This window comes from Panthera onca, chromosome A3 (genome assembly GCF_046562875.1).
Source record: "Panthera onca isolate mPanOnc1 chromosome A3, mPanOnc1 haplotype 2, whole genome shotgun sequence".
NCBI lineage: Eukaryota > Metazoa > Chordata > Mammalia > Carnivora > Felidae > Panthera > Panthera onca.
This window is the reverse complement of record NC_138341.1, coordinates 54,215,618-54,240,728: the sequence shown is the minus strand read 5'-3', so window position 1 is coordinate 54,240,728 and position 25,111 is coordinate 54,215,618. Positions and strand designations below refer to the sequence as shown.

Here is a 25,111-nt window from a genome sequence, read left to right as displayed (position 1 = left end):
TCAGTCAGAGAAAGACAAATACCATATGATTTCACTCACATGCGGAATTTAAGAAACAAAACAAATGAACGAAGGGGAAAAAAGAGAAAGAGAGAGACAAGCCAAGAAACAGACTTTTAACTATAGAGAACAAACTGATGGTTGCCGGAGGAGAGGTGGGGGAGGGGGGCGGCATGGATGAAATAGGTGATGGAGATTAAGGAGGGCACTTGTTGTGATAAGCACTGGGTGATGTATGGAATTGTGGAGTCACTAAATTGTACACCTGAAACTATTGTAACCGTGTATGTTAACTATACTGGAATTTAAAATTTAACAAATAAAAATAAAAAGAAGACCGAACTATATGCTATATACAAAAGAAAAAGCCCTTTTAATATAAAGACACAGATAGGTTAAAAGTAAAGAGGTGAAGAAAGATATACCATCTAATGTTAATTTTTTTAAAAAGCAGAGGTGCTTTTTTTATATTAATTTTAGACAAAGCTGATGTCAGAACAATAACAACAGCAACAAAAAAACATGATCAGGGATAAAAAGGGTGAATTCTTCAGAGAGATATGATCTTTGATACACATGTACCTAACAAAAGAGTATCAAAATACAAGAGGTTAAAAACTTAAGAGAAATGCAATGAGAAATAAAGAAACCCGCTCTTCTAGACTCTACTACCTCTTTTTCAGTATTGATAGATCAAACAGGCAGAAAATCAATAAGGAAATAGATGAACTGAACAGCACCATCAATCAATTGCATCTAATTGACATGTAAAGTATTGCATTCCGTAACATCAGTATACACATTCTTCTAAGCTCTTAGGAAACATTCACCAAGAAAGACCATATTCTGGGCCATAAAACACACCTTACCAATTTTAAAGAGTAGAATCATACAAGGCATATTCTCAGACCACAGTGGAATTAAATTAGTGATCAATAACAGAAAGGTAACTGGAAAATCCCCAAATATTTGAAGCCAAAATGATATACGTCTACATAACACATGGATCAAAAGAGGCTCAAAAGAAGTTAAAAGGAAATATGGTTAGAAGTTAATGAAGATTATTTCTCCATTGTAAAATGATATGTCTATTATTTGCTTTGATAATTTTCCATATTCTCCACAATTTCCTATGAGTTACTTTTATGATCGGGGGGGAAGGTTTTGATTATTTTTAAAAAGAAACACTGAAAAGGTAGCATTTACAGGCTCTGGGGACCAATTGTGTAAGGGAGAGAGGTGGTGAGGAAGCAGAGTTGAGGACAGCTGAGGTGCTTGTCTTGATGCGCTAGTAGTTAAAAATGCTATAAAAGTAAATATAAGTTATAGAAACACAGCATGTTGGGGAACTAATGAAAATGTTTTGGTTTGGAGTCATCTAATATGCACATTTGTAAACTCATATCTGAAGCTTGGTAGGGTCTGATCTGTTCTTCAATCACATAGAGGTGGCTCATGTGTTCAGAATGGAGGAGCTTCCAGGGAAAATAAGAGGGAGGAGGATCAAGGGTAGGTCCAACACCAACATTAAAGGGACAGATGGAAGAAGAGAAGCAAGCAATTGTTCGGGTGGTGGAAGGAGCAAGTGGAGAGCAAATAGGAGAAAGGCGTGTCACAGATGTTAAGAGAGAAGAGAATTTCAAAAAAGAAGAGATGATCAGAGCGAAAAGGAGAAAGAGGTCTAGTCACATGAGTACTGAACAAATTGCAACACATCCGAGGTTTCAGGGTCAGGCTCCCTGCCCTGCTCGCTCTGAGTCCCAACATCACCAGCTGTGCCTGGGAGGTGAGGAAATGGAATCAGAAAATCTACATGATTCTTTTAAGAGATGTAAAGGGAAGTGGAGAAATAAGCTTCCTATATGAAGAAGGCAGGGTTAAGGGGAGGTTTTTATGTTTGGCTTTGGTTCATTTTTTTAGTATCAGGGAGATTTTCCATACAAACCAAAAAGAAGTAGCAAACCAACAGGCAGATATTGAAATTTGAGGAAAAAAAGACATTTCCTGATGGAGAAAGGTGGGAATCAGCGGTGGAAGAGACAGAAAGTGGAACCACTTTCTGGTGCCTCCTCCGTTGTCCCATTGGATTTAGTTATAAAACACAAACCAAAAAAAAAAAAAAAAAAAAAAAAAAAAAACAAAACAAAAAGAAAAATTTCCAGATGGTGACTGCAAAGCATTAAACTCAACGTATAGGGCTCTGAGCGTGAGTGCCGTGTGACTGCACTGGTCACATGTCCAGGAAGCCAGCCCTGTCTCTCATATGGATTGTAGGATCTTGGGGCATGAGCACTGGTTGTTTGGCAACTTTGAATCTTCTGTGGCATTGCATTAGCTGGAGCATGGCGAATTGTATTTAATTAATTATTTTTCAGTATGAGGAAATGAATAAAAGGATTATAGGCTTGGTGACCCACTGCTGAGCAGCAAATGAAAAAATTTTTTCCTGGCCTGGATGAGGGGAGTTGGCTCTTTATTTAAACCCTGTGGGATCTCAGAAGAAAAAGTACACTCCAGAATAAGCCCCAGTGGATACGTTTCGTTAAGCATTTCCAGGAATTGGAGGCTGGGGTGTGGATAGGAAGAGTACATAATTGAATAAACATGGGAGCTCAGAATTCCCTGAGATACCTCTGAATATCCAATATGTTCATCTGAGCATGTGTTCCTCCAGAAGTGAAAACATACACGTGTGTATATTTTCGACCTGGGATGTAGAAAGGAAAACCATTTCAGGTAAGTCACCCTGCACGAAACAATGATTCACAAAATCATGCTTTGCTGCTCAGTGGCCCTAAGGCAAGTCCTTTGCTTTGGCCTTCTTCTGCCAGGAAAGCCATGGAGGCAGTTCATTGTGGGGGTGCTGGGTCCTCACAAGACCTGGGCCCCAGGCGTGGCCCTCACAGCTGCTGCACGGTGGTCCTCCCCATTTGGGATCAGGTTTGCATCTTCCCGTGTTGAGTTGGGCTCTTCCCACACTTCCCTTCCCACTGCTGTGGTTGAAGGAACACACCTTCTGCGTGAGTGTTTTTACACCACTCTCTCTGAATTACTTCAGCGTGAACACTGAACAGGAATACTTGTTCTTACTTCTGAATTATCTATGAAAGAATTATAAAAGCAAACATGTTACTTATCACTTTGCGATTCTGTTCCTCATATGGTCATATTTTCTCTGACTCCTTTTTAGGATAGAAGTACTTAACCAGGTTCGATTACCCTTCCTGATGATGAAAATGAAGTTATTTATCAATTTTATCATTATCTCTATTTTCATATATTTTATACAGGTGATGTCATCACTCAGGAGACCTTTTGGCGAGAATTTTCCAAACCATGTTCAAAATACTCTAACGCTCAAGGTTAACGACCGATCTGAGGCATAATATATCATGGGCTGCCTCGAAGAGGATCCCAAAGCTCTGGCAAATGCAACTGGACAGACACGCAAGCAACGACAGAAAGGCAGAGTTACATATATTTTGGAAAGCAGTGGTCTCTTGGAAACAACAAAAAAAGAAGGGCTCCAAGATGCCACAGGGGAGAGCTTCCTCCACTTTGCTGTAATTTGAAAAGAATTTCTTTCCTATACAAAAACAACTATGTAATAAGCATGGCTTTTCTGGAATTAGAAGCTTTCTAGCAATGATTAGTAATATGCTATTTTACACGTCCTTATTGCTATTTTTTTAGACATGACGTTCCTGTGGCCACAAGTACGTATGGAATATTTGACACCATAGAGCACTGGCCAGAGCCCTAGAAGCTGCAGCCTTGGAACCATAAGGAGGGTCTGAGCTGCAGGCCAGTACAGCGAGGCTTTGGGAGCAGGCAGGAGTTTCCTACTCCCCCGGGGGGGGGCCAAGTGTGTTCAGACCTCACAGTCACCACCTGACTTGGGACCGTCACAGGAATGTCAAACGGGTGTGAAGGGTGCTCAGAAAACAACAATAAAGGCAAAGAAACTGAAAAAGAATCTTTGCAGGAAGGGGCTTCCACACTCAAGCCAACACATTATAGAGGAGGTCAACTAGGCCAAAAGCTAACTGAACCCTAAATTTTAGAAAATGGAGGAAGGGTTAAAGGGAAAAGCAAGATTACTAAGGACGTCATGGATGCTAATCACTGCAAGGTCCGCCCATTAACACGTCTACACAGGAGAGGAATCTTGAATGAGGAGACTTAATGATGGAAAGGGCCCTGTAAGTAAACATTCTCTTCTACTCAGAGAAAAAGAAGGAAAATAAAAGGTTGATTTCTGGGGGGAAGTTCTGAAAGGCTCTCCAGATCTATGGGATGAGCATATCACATGCAGACTGCATTCACTGTTTGTTCCACATGTAGGGAGTTCCCACCCAGCTTGACACGATAGGGTGTGGGGTAAAATGAGACCTTGGGTGTGTGAGCCCTGAGATAAAATGATGATAGAGGCTTGCTCCGTGATGTGGCTCAGCAGCCAGCTCTGTGGGCAGGGCAGGCCCTATTTACCCATGGGCTGGTTTGCCCCACACTAATCCTGGGGCACTGGGCCACACCATCTTCTGGGACTCCCTGGGTAGGTAACCACAACCAATGTAGGACAGCACCTCTTCAGCTGACTCCAAAAATCAGAATAAGTAAACATAATGCTCTTTTAATTCTTCTAGCCTGAGCGCCCCCTTTAAGCAATTCTGTTTTTTTAAAATTGTTATTGGGAGCACCATGCATGTGCCAGTATATTCTAGGTTCTATGGAGGTGACAAAAAAAATTCACATGTTCTGTCTTTCTCCCATGGAAGGACAAGAAACATACAAACATAGGTGGGAGGGAGCAAGAGACTTGCTCACACTTCCTTAGGACTTTTGGCCTTAGATGAGACAAGGGTCTTGACGGTTGGGGTTGATCCCCTAACCCTCCATCCACCGCCCAACTCTGCCACATTCATAAATACCACACCAAGTATAGAGGAAGAAGTTCTGGTTTCTGGAGCCATTGAAATAATATTGTATATAGGAGGAACTTCTTCTCTTTTACCCATAGGGAAACTAAGGCCTCGAGGGTAAAGGAGACTCCTAGAAAGGAAGCAGAACAGACTCTAGGTCTCCTGGCCCTTAGTTCCAACCAGTAGCTCCCCAAATGGATTTTCACATCCAGGATACATCCTCAGAGGCAGCACAACTTGTTGTTTCCCTAACGAAGGTACCCCCCAGGGATACTAACAGGTGTTAGGAAAAATAAATCAATAAAAAAGAAAAACAACCAGGTTCTATGGTCCATTAAGTTTAGGGGAATCTGAATGAAACAACATGACATAGATTTCTCCCCTAAAGATTTCACAGCACATTTGATGTATCAATGTAAATTGTCAATCTCTTAGGAGGGGCATTATTGGACTTTGAACACTACCTATCTATCTATCATCTACCTATCTATGTATCTATGTTACTATCTGTCTATTTCATGGAGTATCCTCCACATCAGCATTTCACAGACCTACTGGAAAAAAATGTCAACCTTGAATCTTTGGTAAGGTATGCCATGCAAAAATTGTACTAGAGTGTACCCATATACCAAAGTGAGCTGGGCTTGAAGCCACCATGCTGTCCCCTCTTTGACTTTGCAGTGATGTGGCAGTTCCTGAGGCAGATGAAAATCTCTTCACATATGTCTTCACATATGCTTACTGATCTTTTGCAGCTAAAGAATAAGTTTGAAAGAAATTAGTGGACACATTAAAAAACAAAATCTAACCACAGCAGTACTAATCCACTTACCTTTTCAAACAGGTGTTGCTAGTGAATCAAGATTTTTAACTATGTAACCCCATCCTAAGGTTCCAGTCCACACAGAAGAGGACAATCATGAACTCAAGAAGGCTTTCAAAGAGGAAACTTATTAATCAGTGATGACTGAAATACAGTTTTCCTCTTTAGCAAGTTGCTTTACTAGGTTCAGTGTATCAGAGAAGGTAGAAAAAAATAAAAACTTTAATTCAACCCCGAGACTGTTTTGAGCATTTCCTTGCTAGCCCAAGTGACAGTTTCTACTCTATGCTTCTGATGAAAACATTTTTTAATCATTTTAACATAATTTCTGAAAAGCAAGTTTTCTATAAGTGAATAAAAGAACAGAGATTGCTTTCATAGCTCCAGGAAAAAAAAGGAAGGTCCCCCTGAGATATGGGGAAGGTGTGTTGGGAGCAGTGGTATTTAAGCTGGGCTTTGATGAGTGAAAGGAAGTTTACTAACTAAAGAAAGCCAAGGGGGTAGCTCTCCAAGGTGGGAGAACAGCATGTGCAAAAGCATAGAAGCATGAAACATCCTGAATATTCCAGCAATAGTGGGAACTCTGGTGTAGCTGGAATATAGGAGCTGTATCGCATGGAGCGATACAGCTGGGGGAGGGGCTTTGGAAACATTATTAGGGACATTCTATGCCGTTCCAATGAGTATCATGTCCATCTCGCAGGCTGCCAGTGAACATTTCTAAGCTTCGTAGAGTCATGTTTATTTATATATGTACTTTAGAGAGATAACTTTAGGGAAAATGGAGACGAATGTGCTGGAGTATGAGAGACTGGTGACCAGAGTGATTCATCACACAACTATTATAGAAGTTCTGGTGAAGGAAGCTGTAGGCAAGACCAGAGTTGAGAGGCAAATCTGGGACCAAATGACATGGTTTAGCACCTGACTGGATGTGGTGGTCAGAAGAAATTGCTGAAGACAGCCCCCAGGTTTACTGGCTGGAAGTACGGTACTCTCTGTGTACTATGTGTGGTACATGGAACCACTGAGAGAGCTCAAGATTGCAGAAAAGGGTGTAAGTTTGCTGGGAGTAGCTAGTAGAACATAGTTTGCTTAAGCAAAACCATCAGATGGGTTCGCATAAAGGTACAAAGAGGAAACCATTCCCACATCCTTATAGGAGCTATCTGCAAGGCCCAGCGTGCCCACAATTTCTCATCTGCAGTCTTGTTTGATTTTAGGGATTATTCTTCTCCTGAATCTGAGTGATCCCAATACATAAAATGTCCACACCCACAGCTTCAGTTGACCCAGAGGCTATCATTAATCATATTGAGTTTGCGGTGATATCTTCAACTTCAACCAATGATGAGTCAGCTCAGCTCCATGTCAAAATGCCTTGCTGACCAAGGAGATATTCCCAAAGGCTTCCTGGTATGCTGGATCATGGCACAGATATGGAAGCTGGAGAAAGATAAATCTTTGACCCCACCTAGTCACACCTAGTTTGAGTAAAGCTGGTTAAGTACAAATATGAGAAGGGCTCTCATCTGAGTTCATACCTGCCTTCTTCTCCACTCCATTGCTTTGGTGAAGCCAAGATGAAGCTCACAGTGAGTAGATTTTTCCTTTTGAATTCATTATCTGATGGCTAGAGACTGTTAATATTCTGAGCTAAGTGGGTCTGCTTCTTATGACAATCTCACCATAATGGAAAATTTATTTTGAAAAAAAAACCTCCTTTCTTTTCATTGAATTGTGGCAAGTAAAAACATCTCTGAGGGCAGCCATAGTTATACTGGGAGCAGACAGCTCTGTGAGCATCGTATACCATGCTATCTTAATAAAATTACCTTTCAGTGCTCCTTGTTCAGGTCTGGTCATAAAGCAAGCAGTCCCTAAGTCCTAGAAAATATCTAATCTTTCCCCACATTGCTGAATACCTCTTTTGACCAAACTCCTGAACATGTTCAGGCAAGATAAAAGCTCATTATCAAATTAGATGGGTGAGAGACTTATTGTCACATTCTCTGCTGTGAAACAGAGGTCCAAGTGAGAAAGATTTGCTTGAACCCTGTCCATAGTCATTTACCCATGAAAAATACCTGAAGTGTGAAGCTAGTACAGTTTCTCACCTATGGCTCCAGATAAAAAGCTAAGAGTGGAGTAGGTACACCGTGAAATTCCACCAAAGGAACTGGTGGTGCTGTGTGTCACTTATAACAAGATGCAGAGGGGCTAGAAACCCGATGAATATTTTCATGTTTCAACATACTAAACACTATGTTACAGCAGTGTCTGCTTCGTAGTGGAGTTGCAAATGTAACATAATTATCTAGAATTTAGTTCTAATAACAGCAAGGTCAAAAAATTAAGAAAAAAAAAAAGTTCCCAACCCGGGTCAGATCTGGTTTCTCTCCTGGTTCTGCCGTGAACAAGGGGTACAATCTTAGCCGATACAACCTTGGCCACGTTACTGAACATCTGAAGCTCAGTTTCCTCATATGTGAATGGATTGTTATGTACTAGAGGATCTCTAAAATTTCCCCCATCTCTCACTGTTTAGGAGACTAATTTTTACCTCCTTCTTAAGCTATCAGGAGAAAAAATAAGCAAATAAAAGAATTACCTTAAATCACTAGAGCAGATCTCAAACCATTTTGTCCCAGGTAAAGGAAATGAGAACAGGTACTCAGAATTGGGCACCTGCATAAAGCTCCGTGTTCTGACAACTAATGTCATGTACCCGATGACAAATGACTAACCTAGGTATCCCCTGACAGTTACTGACTGCCTTTCTGCTAATCACACTTGACAGCCGGACCTCTCCATCCTCGGTCTCTCAATAGCAGCAGCTAGCCTGCTTACCAATCCATTGCTTTAAAAAAATTGTTTTAGATAAAAAGAGTCTTTTTTTATTAGGAGGTCAATGAAGGAAGGAAAGTATCCCAGATCAAAGAGGAAAATTAAATTGTTTTCAGACTTAATTCTCAGAACGTATATCCATCTTCATATTGTATATGCTATTCATTTTCAAATGTACTTTTCAATGTACTGATACTACATCAGTTTTTTATAAGACCTACATTGACAATTATTATTTTTCTTTTTTTAAAAAAATGTTTATTTATTTGGAAAGAGAGAGAGAGTGGGTGTGAGCAGGGGAGGGGCAGAGAGAGATGGAAAGGATCCCAAGCAGGCTCCGCACTGTCAGCACGAGCCCGACATGCGGCTTGAACACACAAACCGTGAAATCATGAGCTGAGCCGAAACCAAGAGTCAGATGCTTAACTGACTGAGCCACCCAGGTGCTCCTACATTAACAATTCTAAAACTATATACCACAATAACACGATTACTACAGTAATTAAGCTATAATCTTACATTATCATTAAAACTTTCTATGGTTGAAAAAAAATACAAGGTCAAAGAAGAAAGACAGATCATTTGACAGAGTGGTAAAATCGGTATTTTTTATAAGCTTGGGTAGAGAAAGAAGAGGACATTGTTTTGCCATGCGATAGTAAACCAATGTTATTTATGATTTTTAGATTGTCTTTGCCGGACTTCTTGGAGTCTTCCTGACCCCAGCCCTTGCTTTCACTGTAAGTATTACACTTCTTATTTTTAAAATTTTTTCCCAACGTTTTTTATTTATTTTTGGGACAGAGAGAGACAGAGCATGAACGGGGGAGAGGCAGAGAGAGAGGGAGACACAGAATCGGAAACAGGCTCCAGGCTCCGAGCCATCAGCCCAGAGCCTGACGCGGGGCTCGAACTCACGGACCGCGAGATCGTGACCTGGCTGAAGTCAGACGCTTAACCGACTGTGCCACCCAGGCGCCCCAGTATTACACTTTTTAAAGCGTATTATTAAAATGCATTTGCAAAGAAATGTGGTCTTAAATCACCGTCAATTTCTTGTAAATTTCAGGATATCAACATTGGCGGTGCCAGCAACAGTGGTACAAGTGGGCAGCAGTCAGTGAGTGTCAACAATGAACATAATGTGGCCAATATTGACAATAACAATGGATGGGACTCCTGGAACGCCCTCTGGGATTACAATACTGTAGGTAGCCAACATGCAATTTCCGTTCTTTACAAATATGATGTTTCTTTTTTTATAACAACAACAAAAATGTCTGCTAACCATAAAAGAATTTAAAATAAAATAATTTCTAACTGCACATAAGCATAGAGTTGTAAGTCAAAGTGCCTACTTTGGTCACCCAGTTTCACTACTAGATATAACACTATTAATGTTTCCCACAATCAGTTAAAATTCAAAGCAATGAATTAGGATCCACTATGCCCACAGAATTGTGGGGCTGTTAGACAAATACGAACAACCTTCTGCCTTCTCTCGAGATACCCTCAGTAATGAGGAAAAACCTGCACAATATTACTGCTCCCTATTTCAGTGTATCTTCAATTTCCTTCCAAAAAGCCAGAGATGGACATTTCACCTGTAACTCGAAAGAAAAAAACAAACAAAGGAAATGTAGGTGACAATATTAACTGGTAAGAGAAACATAAAACAAAAACCAAACAAAAACAACACTTGACTCTGGTTAGGAGACCCACCTCTGCAATCACCAGCTTTGTATGTAACAAATTTTGTACTTTTAATAAGCCCATTCTTTATTGTTTCAGTTTTATCCATGTGGTCAATTAGAAAACTAATCCCTGTCTTACCTGTCTCCTAGAAATGTTGTGAAGATCAAATGAGACTCAAATGTGATAGCAATTTGAAGTTTATTTCAGCAAAACGGACATATGTAGAATGACTCCATGTTAGAACTTGAAGAGAGAGCAACGAGTTAGACACTAGGTTCTTACAAACGTTAGCTATAGACATGATTGCAAAACAGGGCCAGATCTGATGTTCTTATCTAGGTTCATCCTTGAGTTCTATTTCCCTCTGCTGGTAAAACTGATGTCTGATAAAAAAAAAAAAAAAACAAAAAAAAAAACAAAAAAAACAAAAAAACCCTCCTTGGAGAACCTACTTCCTCCTACCTTTTTCTTTAACAGAACTTTGCCGCGATCAGACTCTTTAAAAAGAAGGTATGCATTGTGCACAGAATGAACAAGGATGTCATGCCCTCTCTTCATACTCTTGATGCAATGGTCAAGGAAAAGAAGGTATAAATAAAAGTCTTTTTGATTTTGTTCAAGGGAGGTCTTTTGGTTGCCAGTAAATAATGAGGTCACAGTCATTTCCTCTTGACCACAGTACGTTGTAACGTGCAGCACAAAAAGGGAAGAGGAACTAGTACTTTCCTGAGGAGAGGCAGCTGCCACCACACTCAGTGCTGTGGCTCACACCTGCCTTTACTGTTCAAGGAGCAAAGCTCTGCTCAAGCCAACGGGAGCTGCCTGCACTTCTCCACTTGGAGTTACACAAAGTTACACAAAAGTTGGGTTGGGGTTATTAGATTTAGAAATAAAAATAGAGGATACCCAGTTAAGTTTGAGTTCCAGATAAACAATGGATAAGTTTTTGTTTTTGGTTTTTTTTAGCATAAGTATATCCTATGCAATATTTAGGACATACTTACACTGAAAAAATGATTTGTTTATCTAAAGTTTAAATATAACTGAGTGTCCTTTGTTTTACCTGGCAACCCTAGTTGGGTGGGGACAGAAGATGCATTGCTCTTTAAAATGTTTGCTTGAGTTCATATTTCTGTAACTGACAGATAGGTACCTTTCACCAACACAGTAGAGAAGATAAACTCCATTCTCAGAATCTGATTATTATATAGCTCAATCCAAAAAATGCCAAATGACCAAATGAGGTCCAAGCTTCAGAATAAATTTAGCCTCAGATTTCTGCTTTTATGAGAAACTGAGGTTTCACACCAGCTAAATCTTTTGGGACACAGAAATTCTGAGATACACGGGGTTGGAGTTGGCTCTTCAACTCCAACAGTCATTTTGATTATGAGAAAACGGTAGCCAAGCAATACCTCGTATTGGCCTTGTACCCGTCCCTCATCAACAAACTACTGAGCTGGGCATTCATTCCCTCTTTTCCTTTCCACACTCAGCTTCAGGGTAAAGGACCAGGGGGACCACCTCCCACGAGTCTGATATACTCAATCAACCCTGAGAGAGTCAGTGATCTGGAAAAGTTAGGAAAACCCATCGCTGGCATGTGCAGAGGGATTCCAACATACACAGCTGATGAGATTGAAGGTAAGTAGGCTTTCTATGGTGCATTGTGAGTTATTGCTGCTGATATGGTCAGACTATTCTCGGGCATGTCTACAGAAGACACCGGTTACTTAGCACTTGCTCTGTGCTTTAAGTGTGTGAAATTACTAACTCCTGCCAGCAGTCTTATGTGATAGGTATTGTTATTCCCACTTTCTGGATGAGGAAACTGAGGCACAGGGATAGGTCACAAATCCTTTGTCTGGGTCAGTCCCACGCATTTTGGCGCTGGATTCTGTGCTCTTCACCATTTGGAAATACGACCTTTCAAGAGTGGATCTGGAGTTACCACAAAATATATTTAAAGTGTTGCATGAATTTCTCAGTGAAAAAAGAATGCTAATAGAATCTATTGACTTGTTATAGCTCATTCACTTAATTTCTGGGCCTTCAAAGAATAACTTGCACAAAAACAAAGTATCCACCTACTTAACCTAATGGCAACTTTCCAGATCTCTGAAGTGATTGATTTAATCTAAATAGGTAGATGATAGATAGATCTTGAAATCTGTGCGTAGCTAGTTTGGAAACTGTAACCCCCGCCCGCCCCCCCAAAAAAAAAAGTCCTTGAAAAGACATTGATATCAGTTTCTTTTCTTTTCTTTTTTTTTTTTTTTAAATCAGGGGCAAGCCTGTTCTTTTACTCAAAAGCATGCCTCCGTGCTGATATACTCTGGATTCTGAGAATTTCCTTATGTGGAGAATTGGAGGTGTAAAAAGAAAAAAAAAGTCACTTTGAATTTAATGATCAGAATATTTTATGCAAAAAAAACCACATTGGGTTCTAAAGGTTTTTATCATGTCATTCTGAAATGTATTCTTCCAGTTATGTTTGGCTTCTTTAAGTTTCAATAAATCTACTCAGCACTAAATTCCTTATGATTTCTGTTTGGAATGCATAGGATCAAAAGTGCCATGTGGTGGTGGGTAGGCCGTCCAAGTGTATTAGACCCAACTGTTAGCCTATATTCAGGGCCTGTCCCTTATAAAGAACCCCTTCAGATGCTTTGGATACGACTAACCACGGTTCTGGGAATGAATCCAAGGCAATCTGACTGCTCTAAAAACTGTTCTACAGTTGATGTGCACAGTAACATTTCAGATCAGCAAGGGCAGAAATCCACTCACACAAGCTTACGCCAGAAAGGGAGGTTTACTGCAAGGATATTGGAGTATCTAAAATAATCTTAAGGCAAGAAAATCAAAGACACTGGAACCAGGAACCATATTGAGATCAAGACCCAAGTCTCCTCTCTCCTGGAAGCCACGTATTAGTTCTTCTCTGCTCCTCTTTAAATTCTGCTTCTCTCTCTTCAATAAACATTTTTTTTTTTAATATTCTTTAGGGGCGTCTGGGTGGCTCCGTCTGTTAAGCATTTGACTCTTGATTTTAGCTCAGGTCATGATCTCACAGTTCATGAGATCAAGAACCCAAGACAGGCTCTGCTCTACAGCACAGAGCCTGCTTGGGATTCTTTCTCTCTCAGCCCCTCCCCTGCTCTCTCTCTCTCTCTCACTCTCTCAAAATAAATAAATAAATAAATAAAAATTTAAATTCTGCTTCTATCCTCTTTCAATCTCGCAGATGGCTCTTTCCTTACTCATGCCAGAAGATGGCTGAGCCAAAATGTTAGCCTCATCTCCCATATTTCTACCTTTCCAGCTCAAGAGGTAATGTCTTATTCTTTTGACTCTCAATTCCAATTTTCCTTGACCCTGTTAAGTTCAAGGGCCCACAGCCTCCACTCACTGGCCAGTACAGATACAGCAATGCAGTCTCCAGTGAAGGAAAAAGATCTCAGAGAAAAATAGTCTCCAAATATTGTATGTGACGGTATGAAACTACAATTCAGTAAAAAACAAACAAACAAACAAACAAAAAAAAACCCAAAAACTCCTACGCGTACTTTTTAAATCCTGATGCCACAAGAGGATAACTAATCCATTCTAATGTTTTCAGATGGGATACCCCTAAATAGCCATAACAACAACAACAACAAAATGAGGACACTGATTCTCACCATTTGTAAAAATGCAATATTTACCAGGCCTTATTGGAAAGCAATTACAATAATTTTCTTTATTTTGAGGCAATTTTATTGATGTTCACATGATGTGTACTACCAGAGCAGTAGAAATTTCAAAGTACCCTGAAGCCATGAAATGAGGACACCCATCAAAGATCAAGGCTTAGATACTGCCCTATCCCTGTGATCGAGAGACAAAGAAACCTGTGAGTCACAAACTGGATACAGTGCCATGTAACTGACTTTTGGGAGCTGATGAATCCCATGTTTCCTAGAATTGTCTAGTCACTATTTCAGGATAGGAAATTAAATTCACTAGGAAGATACAACAATTCTAGATCATATACACCTCTCAGAATATATTACAGAAAAGTTATACAAATTACAGGAGAATTTAATAACCTTACTGTTCTAGTTAAAGATTTTAACACATATTTTTCAATGACTTACAGATAAAGCAGCTAAGGATATAAAAACATTCAACAAAATTAACCAGCTTATTTTATTTTTTTTATTTAAAAAAATTTTTTTAAATGTTTATTTATTTTTGAGACAGAGAGAGACAGAGCATGAGCAGGGAAGGGGCAGAGAGAGAGGGAGACACAGAATGTGAAGCAGGCTCCAGGCCCTGAGCTGTCAGCACAGAGCCCGACGCGGGGCTCGAACTCACGAACTGTGAGATCATAACCTAAGCTGAAGTTGGACGCTTAACCGACTGAGCCACCCAGGCGCCCCAACAAGCTTATTTTAGTGAACATATGTATAACACTTCAGAATACATATTATTCTAAAGTACTTATGGGACATTTGCAAATACTGATCATATGCTAAGACAGAAGTCAGATCTCAAAAAATTTCAAATGATTGGCATTATGAAACACACATTTTTCTAACTTCAATTTCATTAAGAGAACAAATATTCCCTTCCAAATAAAACAAGATAGCTGCATTTGTTTTGAAATTAGGCAGCATATTTTTAAATAACAAATGAACCAAAGAAGAATTCATGATGAAAGTGGAATGCATTTGAAACTGTGCAATAAGGAAAGCAGTATGTAGCAAAACCTGAGTAGTGGCTACAGCAAAGGATAAAAGAAATATTATTGTCTGAAATGTTCTATTCATCAAAGAAGAAAAGCTAAAAATTGAGTCAAAAATTCAACTTTAAAAATGAGGAAAAGCATAAAATATCCAAAATAAGTAGGAAGAAAGAAGTATTATTGACAATATCAGAAGTTAATAAAATAGGAAAAAAATGTGCAATAGTAAGACTCAACAAACAAAGTCAAAACTTGGTTCTTTGGAAAGGCATAAAATTGACAAACTTTAGATAGAATTGACTATAAATAAAAATAAATAAGTGGAATCTAAACAAAAACAAAAACAGGAGCTCCTCGGTGACTTAGTTAAGTGTCCAACTCTTGATTTCGGCTCAGGTCAAGATCTCAGGGCTCGTGAGATCGGGCCCTGCATCCGGCTCTGTGCTGACAGCACTTAGGATTCTCTCACTGTCTCTCTCTGCCCCTCCCTCTCTTTCTCTCTCTTATAAATAAGTAAGTAAGTAAATAAATAAATAAATAAACATTTGAAAAAAGTAAAAAAAAAAAAAAAAAGCTTAAAAAACAAAACCAAAAACAAATGGATAAACAAACAAAAAGCAGAATTAGATCTAGAACTACAGAGAACAAACCGAAGGCTGCCATAGGGGTCGGGGTAGGGAACTGGACAACACAGAAGGGGAGGGGGTGGCCCAGGCTTCCAGTTCCAGGATGAATAAGTCACAGGAATAAAAGGCACCGCGTCAGGAAGACAGTCAATGATACTGTAACAGCAACATAACAGGACAGAGGGTAGCTGCACTTGCGGTGAACAAAGCATAATGTACAAACTTGTCAAGCTGCTGAGTTACGCGTCTGAAACTAATGTAACATTTTGTGTCAAGTACACTCCAATTTTTTAAATTAATTAATTAAAAAAAAGAAACACTAAAAAAAAGGAGATAATTCGCAAGCAATGCTAAAAAGAAAAAAAGGATGCCGAGCTACAGATGCCATAGATTTAAAGATGTTCATAAAATGATATTGTGAACACCTTTATATCAATGAATTTGAAAGCTTAAGTTGAATTTCTTTTTTTTTTTAATTTCTTTTTGTTTTACTGTTTATATTTGGAAGAGAGACAGAGAGCGAGCAAGGGAGGGGCAGAGAGACAGAAACAGAATCTGAAGCGGGCTCCAGGCTCTGAGCTGTCAGCACAGAGCCCGACGTGGGGCTCGAATTCACAGACCACAAGATCATGACCCGAGCCGAAGTCAGGCTCCCAACTGACTGAGCCACCCAGGTGCTCCCAAATTTCCTAAGAAATAACCTACCAAAGATCACCCAAGAAGAAATATAGAGCCTGAATAATTCTACAACCAGTAACGGAAATGGTTCAGAAGTTTAAAAACTTTACACAAGAAAATTCCAGACCGAGGTGGTTTTTATACTGAGATTTAACAAACATCGAAAATACAGATTATTCTAATCTTACATAACTATTCAAATGTATAGGTTGGGGAGGAGGGAAGAGCGGAGTACTCTCCAATGCATTTCAGGAGAATATGAGTAACTCAATTCCAAAACCTGACAAGGATTGTATGGGAAAAGAAAAATACAAGGCAATCTCTGTTATGAATACAGATTACAGATGCAAAATGCCTTAACAAACTGATAGCAAATGAACTGAGCAAAGTGTTGAAAAGATTGAATACAGCACGACTATGTTGGATTTTTCCTAGTAATGCAAATGGTCTGATACTAGGAAATTAATAACGTAATTTGCCACATTGAAAAATCAACAGACAACAATCTTATACCTCAATAGTAGCAAAAATAGTAATAAATAAACATAATAAAGTTAAATATTCATCATAATAAACAAGTATTCTCAGAAGACTTAGAATTAAAAGAAACTAGTCTAAGATTATCTGAAAATAAAAACTACTGTATCATGTAAAACAATGAAAACATTCCTCTTAAGACAAGAAATAAGACAAATGCCCGTCATCAAAACTTCTAGAAACATTGTACTGAAAGTTAGTAAAGAAAAAAAAATTAAATATAAAGATTCGAAAGGAAGGAGGGAAAGAAAAAAAAAACTATCCTTATGCCCAAATGACATAGTTTTCTGTGTAAAAATACAAACAAATCTGTAGATTATTTATGGGAATCAGAGCATTTAGAAAGGTCCCTGCATATAAAATTGGCTATCAAATATGAGCTGCATTTCTATATATCAACAAACATATAGAAACTTTATTTTGTTTGGGTTTCTTTTTTAAATGCTTACTAATTTATTTTGAGAGAGAGAGAGCACACACGCACATACACAAGAGGGGAGGGAAGAAAAAGAGGGAGAGAGAGAATCCCAAGCAGGTTCTGTGCTATCAGCAGGGAGTCCTACATGGAACTCGATACCACAAATTGTGAGGTCATGACCTGAGCCAAAATCAAGAGTCAGATGACCAACCTAATGAGCCACCAGGCACCCCCAGAAACTTTATTTTGAAATAGTGTTTATATACCAGGAAAATATACGACAAAATTTGGAAAAAAATTACTTAATTTAAGTAATGTTTCTTAAGCAGTTTCTACATGCATAGCACTATTGCACACACTTGAAATCCATCAGCAAATAGAAATGCAAAGATCCTTGCCTCGTGTAGCTAATATTTTAGTTAAAGGAGGCAGAGATAAACAATCAATACAATTAAAATATAAATGAACAAATACATAAATGAACGGTGGGAAATTTGGTAGGATAGTATACTGTCCTACTATAGGCATGTAATACTATCCTACCAAATAGAAAATGACAAATACTAAGGGGAAAATGCAGAGCAGGGTAAGGGAAATCAAGAGTGACAGGAGGGAAGAGGCAGTTTGCAATTATTAACAGGTATGTAGGATAGGCGTCATTGAAAGGTGACATTTGAACAAAGACTGAAAGAGATTAAGCAGTTAGCCATGCCAATATTTCTGGGAAAAAAAAGCATTATGGGCAAAGGAAATAGTGCTACATGCTAAGACAGAAGTGTATCTGGACAAATTAAAAGTACAGCGTGGAGGGCACCTGGGTGGTTCAATCAGTTAAGCATCTGACTTTGGCTCACTTCATGATCTCCCAGTTCATGAGTTTGAGTCCCATGTCAGGCTCTGTGCTAACAGCTCAGAGCCTGGAGCCTGCTTCAGATTCTGTGTCTCCCTTTCTCTCTGCCGCTCCTCTGCTCACACTCTGTCTCTTTCAAAAATAAAAAAATTAAAAATAAATAAATAAATAAATAAATAAAATAAAAGTACAGCATGGAAGTCAGTGTGGCTGAGGAAAATAAGTGAAACAGAGAGCAGAAGGAGATGAGAGCAAAGAGGCAATCGGGGACCAGATTGTGAGGAGTCCTGTAGGCCAGTGTTAGAACTTCAGGTATTATCCTGGGTAAAAGAGGAAGACACTGCAGGAATTTGAGCCAAGATAGGATATGATCTTACCAAGTAATATATTAAGCAAAATATGTGCTATACTGCTTTGGAAACTTTATTGAGAGACATTAATGTAGACTAAGTAAATGCAGAGAAACCATGGCTATGAATTAGAGGACGTGTTACTAAAAGAATGTGAGCTCTCCCTCAATCTATAGATTCAAAGAGATTCAAAACGAATTCCCAGCAGGCCAAGTGTGTGCATGTGTATGTGTGGACATAACAAGCTAAATTTATAATATGCATTCAAGATCAAGGGGCCAGTTGGAAGACAATTCTCCATGCCTCCTTGATGGTTCTATACATCTTATGAGTAGAAGCACTGACTCCTCTTTGTTCTCAACTTTTTTTTGCAAGGATGTTTGTATGATAAGCAGTCTTGGAAAATAGTGATAGTGTCTCTTTGGAGAGCAAAAAGTAGGCATGTTTACTGCCTATTATAAAATATTTGAGTTCTATAAGCTTACACCCTACTATGTAATACACCCCACCGTGTGTGCAAGCTTCCCTCTGGGAAGCTCATGGACATGCACTGCCCTGTGAAGCTCATGGACAAGGAACCCTGACACAGACATGCTCCGGTGCAAACTACTTGCTGTGCTGTGGCTAACAAAGTCCTTTGTGTCTTAGCCAGGGGGCTCATGTCTTCTGTCGTCAACCACGAAACTGCAGCAGGCAACTTTACGGCTTTCAAGTAGGGTAAAATCTCAGACCCTTCTTGAAAGGGTCAAGAATAGCCAAATTACTGCTGTAGAACAACAAAATGGGTGAACTTGACCTACCATAATTATCATAAAGACATAGTAGTTAAGACAATGCAATGTGAGTACTGGGATATACAAATATATCAGTGGAATAAAATAGAAAGCCCGCAGATAGATCCACACATCTATAGGTGACTGAAATAGGATATAGACTGCCTTCCAAGTCTGTGGGGGAAAGATGGGCTTCTTCCATAAGTGATGTTAAAATAATTAGGTAGCCATATGGAATACAAAGAAATGGGAAAATACCACCACACACCCTGCCTTATACCATATATTTAAAAAACAATTTCATGTATGTTAAAAACCTAAATAAAGAAGGCAAAATAAAAAGCCTTAGAAGATAATATAGAACAATAACTTCAGGACTATTGACAGAGGGAAGGATTTGCTAAACTTTACAGAAAAAGCTCTAGCCATAAAGCAAAATATTAATAAATTTCTCTACATTAAAGATAAGAGTGTCCTTTTATCCATAGACACCAAAAATACAGCAGAAAGATAAGCCACAAACTAGTAGAGATAGATGCAACACATAAAGTGGATAAAAGTTCATTTAAAAAATTTCATAAAGAATTCCTACATATCAACAAGAAAAAGATGAATAAGAAGTAGAAAAGTAGATACAGGTATGTTTCTAGAAGAGGAACCCTGGATGGCGAATCTAGACAGGAAGAGATATTAACTTCATTATTAATAAGAAAAATGCATATTTAAATCATAGCGATAGATCATGTTATATGCAACCTATTGGCAGTTGAAAAAGTCTAGTATCGGGTGTCGGAGCGGGGTACAGAGTAACAGTACATGGCCAGGGCAGGCATGAATTGGCATAACAATTCAGCATTGTCCAATAACCTGAAGATATGAATTTCCTGCGATCCAACACTACCACTTTTAGGTATAGACCCCAAAGAAATTCTTGCCTATGGGCATCCAGAAACATGTACAAGAATGCTCATAGCAGCAGTGTTTGCAACAGCAAAAAAACTAGAAACAATCTGAATCTTTGCCAATAGAAGCATAGATAAATAAATTGTGATATGTTTACTTAGCAGAATACTAAACATCACAAAAAGAAAACCAAATTAATCACAGCCATACACAACAACATGCATGACTCTCTGGAAAACAATGTTGAGCCTGCCAAGCAAATCCTATTTACATAAAGTTCAAAAACATGCGAAACTAAACAACACATATATTCTATTTTAGAAATACCTTAATATGCGGTAAAACTATGACTCAAAGCAAGGGAATGATAACACAGAGCTCGCTATAATTGTGCACCCCTGAGGGGGATGGAAGTGTCCATGGAGGGGCAAATGGAAGGCTTCCAAGGTAACGGTAATGCCGTCCCTCTCCCTCAAATTAGATCGAGGGGAGGGGTGTTCGTGGGTATGTGCTGTGTCATTATTCTTTATACTCGGCCTACATTCCTAAATAGTCTTATGCACTAACTCAAGACTTAAGGACAAGTTTTAAAAGTTAAAAGCACAAGAAGTAAGATAATGTTACGAAGACAAACAAGGGGTACACCTTTGGGAAAAGAACTGCCCTTTCTTTCCAACATAAAGCAGAGACCTCTCGCCTCTTGCTCAGCTCTGAGGCTTGTGGTTCCGAACACGCAGCCTTTGAGTCACGTCCCTGGAAGAGTCAAGTAAGCGAAAATGTGTTCACTCAGCACCAGGATGCCAAGAGGTCCGCGGAGAGAGGCCACCGTCCCTGTGCTGTGCTAGTGCCAAGCCTGCCCTCTGCAAGGCTCGAAATCGCTGCTTGGAAGCTTGTCACACAGGTTCCCATTTGCAGTTTTGTCTGCCTTGTGGATAACCCAAGTGACTCATACCGAACTTTGGCTCGCCCTATGCGCCTCGGCCCACTGGGGTCAGGAAGAGATGTAGGGAGCATGCAGGGCTGGCTTGCAGGGTCTTCAGAAGTTTTAGTGACTTCATGACCCCAAGAGGCACCAGAGAGGAGCAGACAATATCCTGTTACAAGCCCTTGCCCATTATTAGAATATCTTTCTGGACTTCCTCCCAACTGCACTTCTGATGTAACTGAACAGTTTAAACCAAACCTCCGGCGACTGATCCTTCTAGAACATCAACGAATAAATTTTAACCTAAAGTCAAATTTTCCAAGGAACTTTCATATCAAGAGACACATACATCCATTAACTTATTTTTACACTCACCAGATATCCAAAATAACCAATCAAGAATATCAGGAAGTACAACCAAATTAGAGCGAACGTATGCCAAACCTTACAGTTAAATCACTGCTACCCAGATGTTCAAATTAGGCTTTCATCATCCTCTTTCCTGGTGTTGCTTTGGTCCACAAGATTCAAATCAGACAATAAAAATCATGGCTCGGCCCCCTTAACTAAGAGCATTATCAATAGCACACCCCATTTCAACTCTATGCCATTTATCTATCTATCTATCTATCTATCTATCTAACAAGTATTATTGAGCACCTCCTATGTGATAGACTTTTCTAGGCATAGAGATAAACTATGGGGAGAAAGCAATTAAAGTGCCTGACTTCACAAAGTTTACATCCAGTGGTGAAGAGAAACGATAAATACATAAGTACACAATACGAATAATGATGAAAACTCTTAAGAAGGGAACAGAATAATATGAGGGAAGAAGAACCATCAATAGAAAGTTGAGATGGGGGAAGGTTGCTGTTTTGTACTAGACAGGCAGGTGTATAATAAAGAATTTGGCTGGCCCCTGTCCCAGTTTCCTGGGAGGTGTTTTTTAAGTGATTGAGCATCTTTGTTATTGGTAGTGGTCCTCTCAGGCCACACCTGATAATTTATCTTAATGATGTGACTCAGGACCAGAGCAAGTTATGCCAGAAAGATTAACTATGTGATTAGACAGTTGGGTCTATAAGTCACATGTTAAGAGCCAGGAGGCTAGAGACTGAGTCACATGACCAGTGATTTAATTAATCATCCCTATATAATGAAACCCCAATAAAAACCAGGGACACCAAAACTCAGGTAATCTCCTCTGGTTGGCAATAGTCCACGTCAATGTCACGAGGGTGACAATTTTGACTATTGAGAAAAGCAAAGGTATTAACTCTACTGAGAAAGGACAAAGAAAGCTTCCCAAAACTTGCCTTATGCATCTCCCTTTGGCTATTTCTGCTTTGCATCCCATTGTTATAATAAAACTGTTATAGTAATAATGCTTTGCTGAGTTCAGTTGTTCTAGTGAATTATTGAATCTGTAGGGGCAGTGGGAACTGCTAAATCTGTAGCCAGCTGGTCAGAAGTGAAAAATGACCCAGAGACTCTGGAACTCAGAACTTATATCCAAAGTGAAGTCATTCTTATAGAGATAATAAAATGTACAAATTTAACCATGTTGCTTTCTTTATTATATCATTTATATTCCATCTCTTCCCCCTCCCCTGCCAATTGTATTGGCTAGAACATTAGGAGAAATATAAAATACAAAACTAATAGCAGATATACTCAACTTATACCTCCATTTTTTTCACCATTAAACAGCATGCTAACAATCAGTTTGTCAAAGATGCATTGTTTTGTCTCATTTATGTAATAATTGTTAGATTGCCTTAACTTGGAAAAAAAGAAATTAATAAGATAACTCTAAAAAGTTTATATTTGGAATGAACTATCTTAAGTGATATAGGAGAATAAAACCTTGGTCAAATAGGAAAATGTTTTTATGATTTCAGCATCGTTAAAAAGTCTATTTCACAAAGCAAGATAAAACATGTAACTTAATCAGAAATGGGTCACAGCTTCTAATGAATTGTTCTTACGTAATTTGACTGGCCTGTTATGGGGCAAATAATGGCTCCCTGATCATATCTCAAAGTACCATACTTAAACCCCTCTTCCAACATTAGCAAAATTCCAATCTTTTTATCTCTATGGGGTCTTTCCCCTTCTGTGTCTTGACTGTGCTGGGGGTGTACTCACATTAAAGAGTTTTATTGGTTACTCTTACTTCTGCATGGAACCAGAGCCCCAGACATGCCCCACTGAGCCTAGAAGACTCTTCTATGGCTACTAGAACTTACTGAATTACAACCACCACTGTGCCCAAACAGGAGGTCTGGTTTGATGTGAAAATCTGGATACTCAAAAGAGGTGTCTTTGTCTGCTCTCACTTGCCACCCACAATGGAGTCAGTGCTCAAAGCTGATTCTTCTGAAACTTGTAACTGTCCAATGTGAGGCTAAGGCTGAACCTCCAGCTCTGCCAAGGTTTGGCTCCTGGTGTAGATTCCTGCTGAAGCTGCAATATAGTTCATCCAGATGACTTCTACAACCAAGTATGTGTCATCTAAACATTGGGCTCTGCTCCAAACCAAAGAATTAGCTCTAGGGTTTCTTTATTAGTTCTTCGCTTCAGTTTTATAATTTATCAAATTGTGCTTTTCAAAATATTATTTGGTAATTCTTACTCCCCTTAAGTTTATTTTGTTGCTTTCCTAAATTGTTGAGTTGGCTACTGAATTTATTTTTGCCTTCTTTTCTTGGTTAAAGAATACAAAAATTTACCATTATTAATTTCTTCCTATCTGTAATTTGACCTCCTTCCTTAATGTTTGATATATATTCTTGACATTATAGTTATTTATTTAAATAACCAATAATTGCATTTTTATTTCCTCATTGACAAAAAGACAGTATCTTGAATTCTCAGTTTTTTATATGTTATTTGTTCTTTAATTATTAATTTATAGTTTTATTTCATTGTGGTAAATGAATGTACCCTGTGAAATTTCTACTAACTGGAATTAAAAGAGTTTTTTTTTTAAGCCTAGGCTATTAACAACTTTTGAAAACTTTCCAGGAATGTTTCTTTTTTTCTTTGTTTTTTATTTTATTTTAGAGACAGAAAGTACATGTGCAGGCACATGTGCAAGTGGGGTACAGGGGCAGAGGGAGAGGGAGAGAGAGAATCTTAAGCAGGCTCCACACTCAGCAGGGAGCCTGACATGGGGCTCAAACCCATAACACTGAGATCATAACCTGAGCCACAATCAAGAGTCAGACGCTCAACTGACTGAGCCACCCAGGCTCAGGCACCCCCTTGAAAAAGAATGTGTGTCAGCTCCAAGATTCAGAGTAGAATGCAGAGTTATACAAGGTGGATCCCTTGAACATGGTTTGACTCAGTGACTTGCTTTTAATAAACAGAGCATGGAAAAAGAAAAAGAGTAACTTTACAGACACCACCTTAATTAACTAAGTGATCGTGGTCGACATCACCAGTCATGTTGATATCATGCACCCTCTGATATGATGTGTCTTTCACCAGTCTGGTATTCCTCCCCCAAATCCATAACCCCAGGACAATCATAAGAAAACATCAGACAAACCCAAACTAATGGACGTTTTGCAAAGCATCTGGTCGCACTCTTCAAAGTTGTCAAGGTCTTTGTATTCGTTTTTCAGAGCTGCCACAACAAACGTGGCTTAAAATAGCACGTATTCAATCTTTTATAATTTTGGAAGCCCAAAGTCTGAAATCAAAGTGTCAGCAGGGTCACCTCCTTCCAAAGGCCGTAGGAAGAATCCCTCCTGGCTTCTTCCAGCATCTGGTGCTCCTGGTATTGCTTGGCTTGTGTCTGCATCACTCCAATCCCAGCCTCTGTCTTCAGGTGGCTTTCTTCCTTCTGTTCCTATGTCTCAAATCTTCCTTTCCTTTCTCTTATCGGGACAGCAGTCATTGGACTTCAGGTCCACCCTAAATCCCAAATGATCTTATCCTAAGATCTTTAATTACATCTGTAAAGACTCTTTTTCCAAATAAGATCATATTCACAGGCATCAAGGGTTAGAGAGTGGCCATATC

The 25,111-nt window shown here is 39.1% G+C and overlaps 2 protein-coding genes across 3 annotated transcripts in view; one reads left to right on the top strand and one right to left on the bottom strand.

Annotated features, from left to right (window-relative positions):
- GKN2 (gastrokine 2) overlaps positions 1 to 25,111 on the bottom strand; it is a 64,582-nt gene that overhangs the window by 16,472 nt on the left and 22,999 nt on the right. The gene's annotated exons all lie outside the window — the stretch shown is intronic.
- On the top strand, positions 7,237 to 12,821 carry GKN1 (gastrokine 1). The gene is made up of 6 exons (XM_060659497.3): positions 7,237 to 7,340; positions 9,279 to 9,332; positions 9,662 to 9,799; positions 10,765 to 10,875; positions 11,784 to 11,931; positions 12,574 to 12,821. The coding sequence occupies exons 1-6, from the start codon at positions 7,329 to 7,331 to the stop codon at positions 12,663 to 12,665; spliced, it is 555 nt and encodes a 184-aa protein (XP_060515480.2). The 5' UTR covers positions 7,237 to 7,328; the 3' UTR covers positions 12,666 to 12,821.

Excerpts from the sequence above, each read along its gene's own strand:
- GKN1 (XM_060659497.3), top strand. Across the intron at positions 9,333-9,661 it reads CCCCAGCCCTTGCTTTCACT|GATATCAACATTGGCGGTGC; the intron begins GTAAGTATTACA and ends TGTAAATTTCAG. Across the intron at positions 10,876-11,783 it reads CAATGGTCAAGGAAAAGAAG|CTTCAGGGTAAAGGACCAGG; the intron begins GTATAAATAAAA and ends TTCCACACTCAG.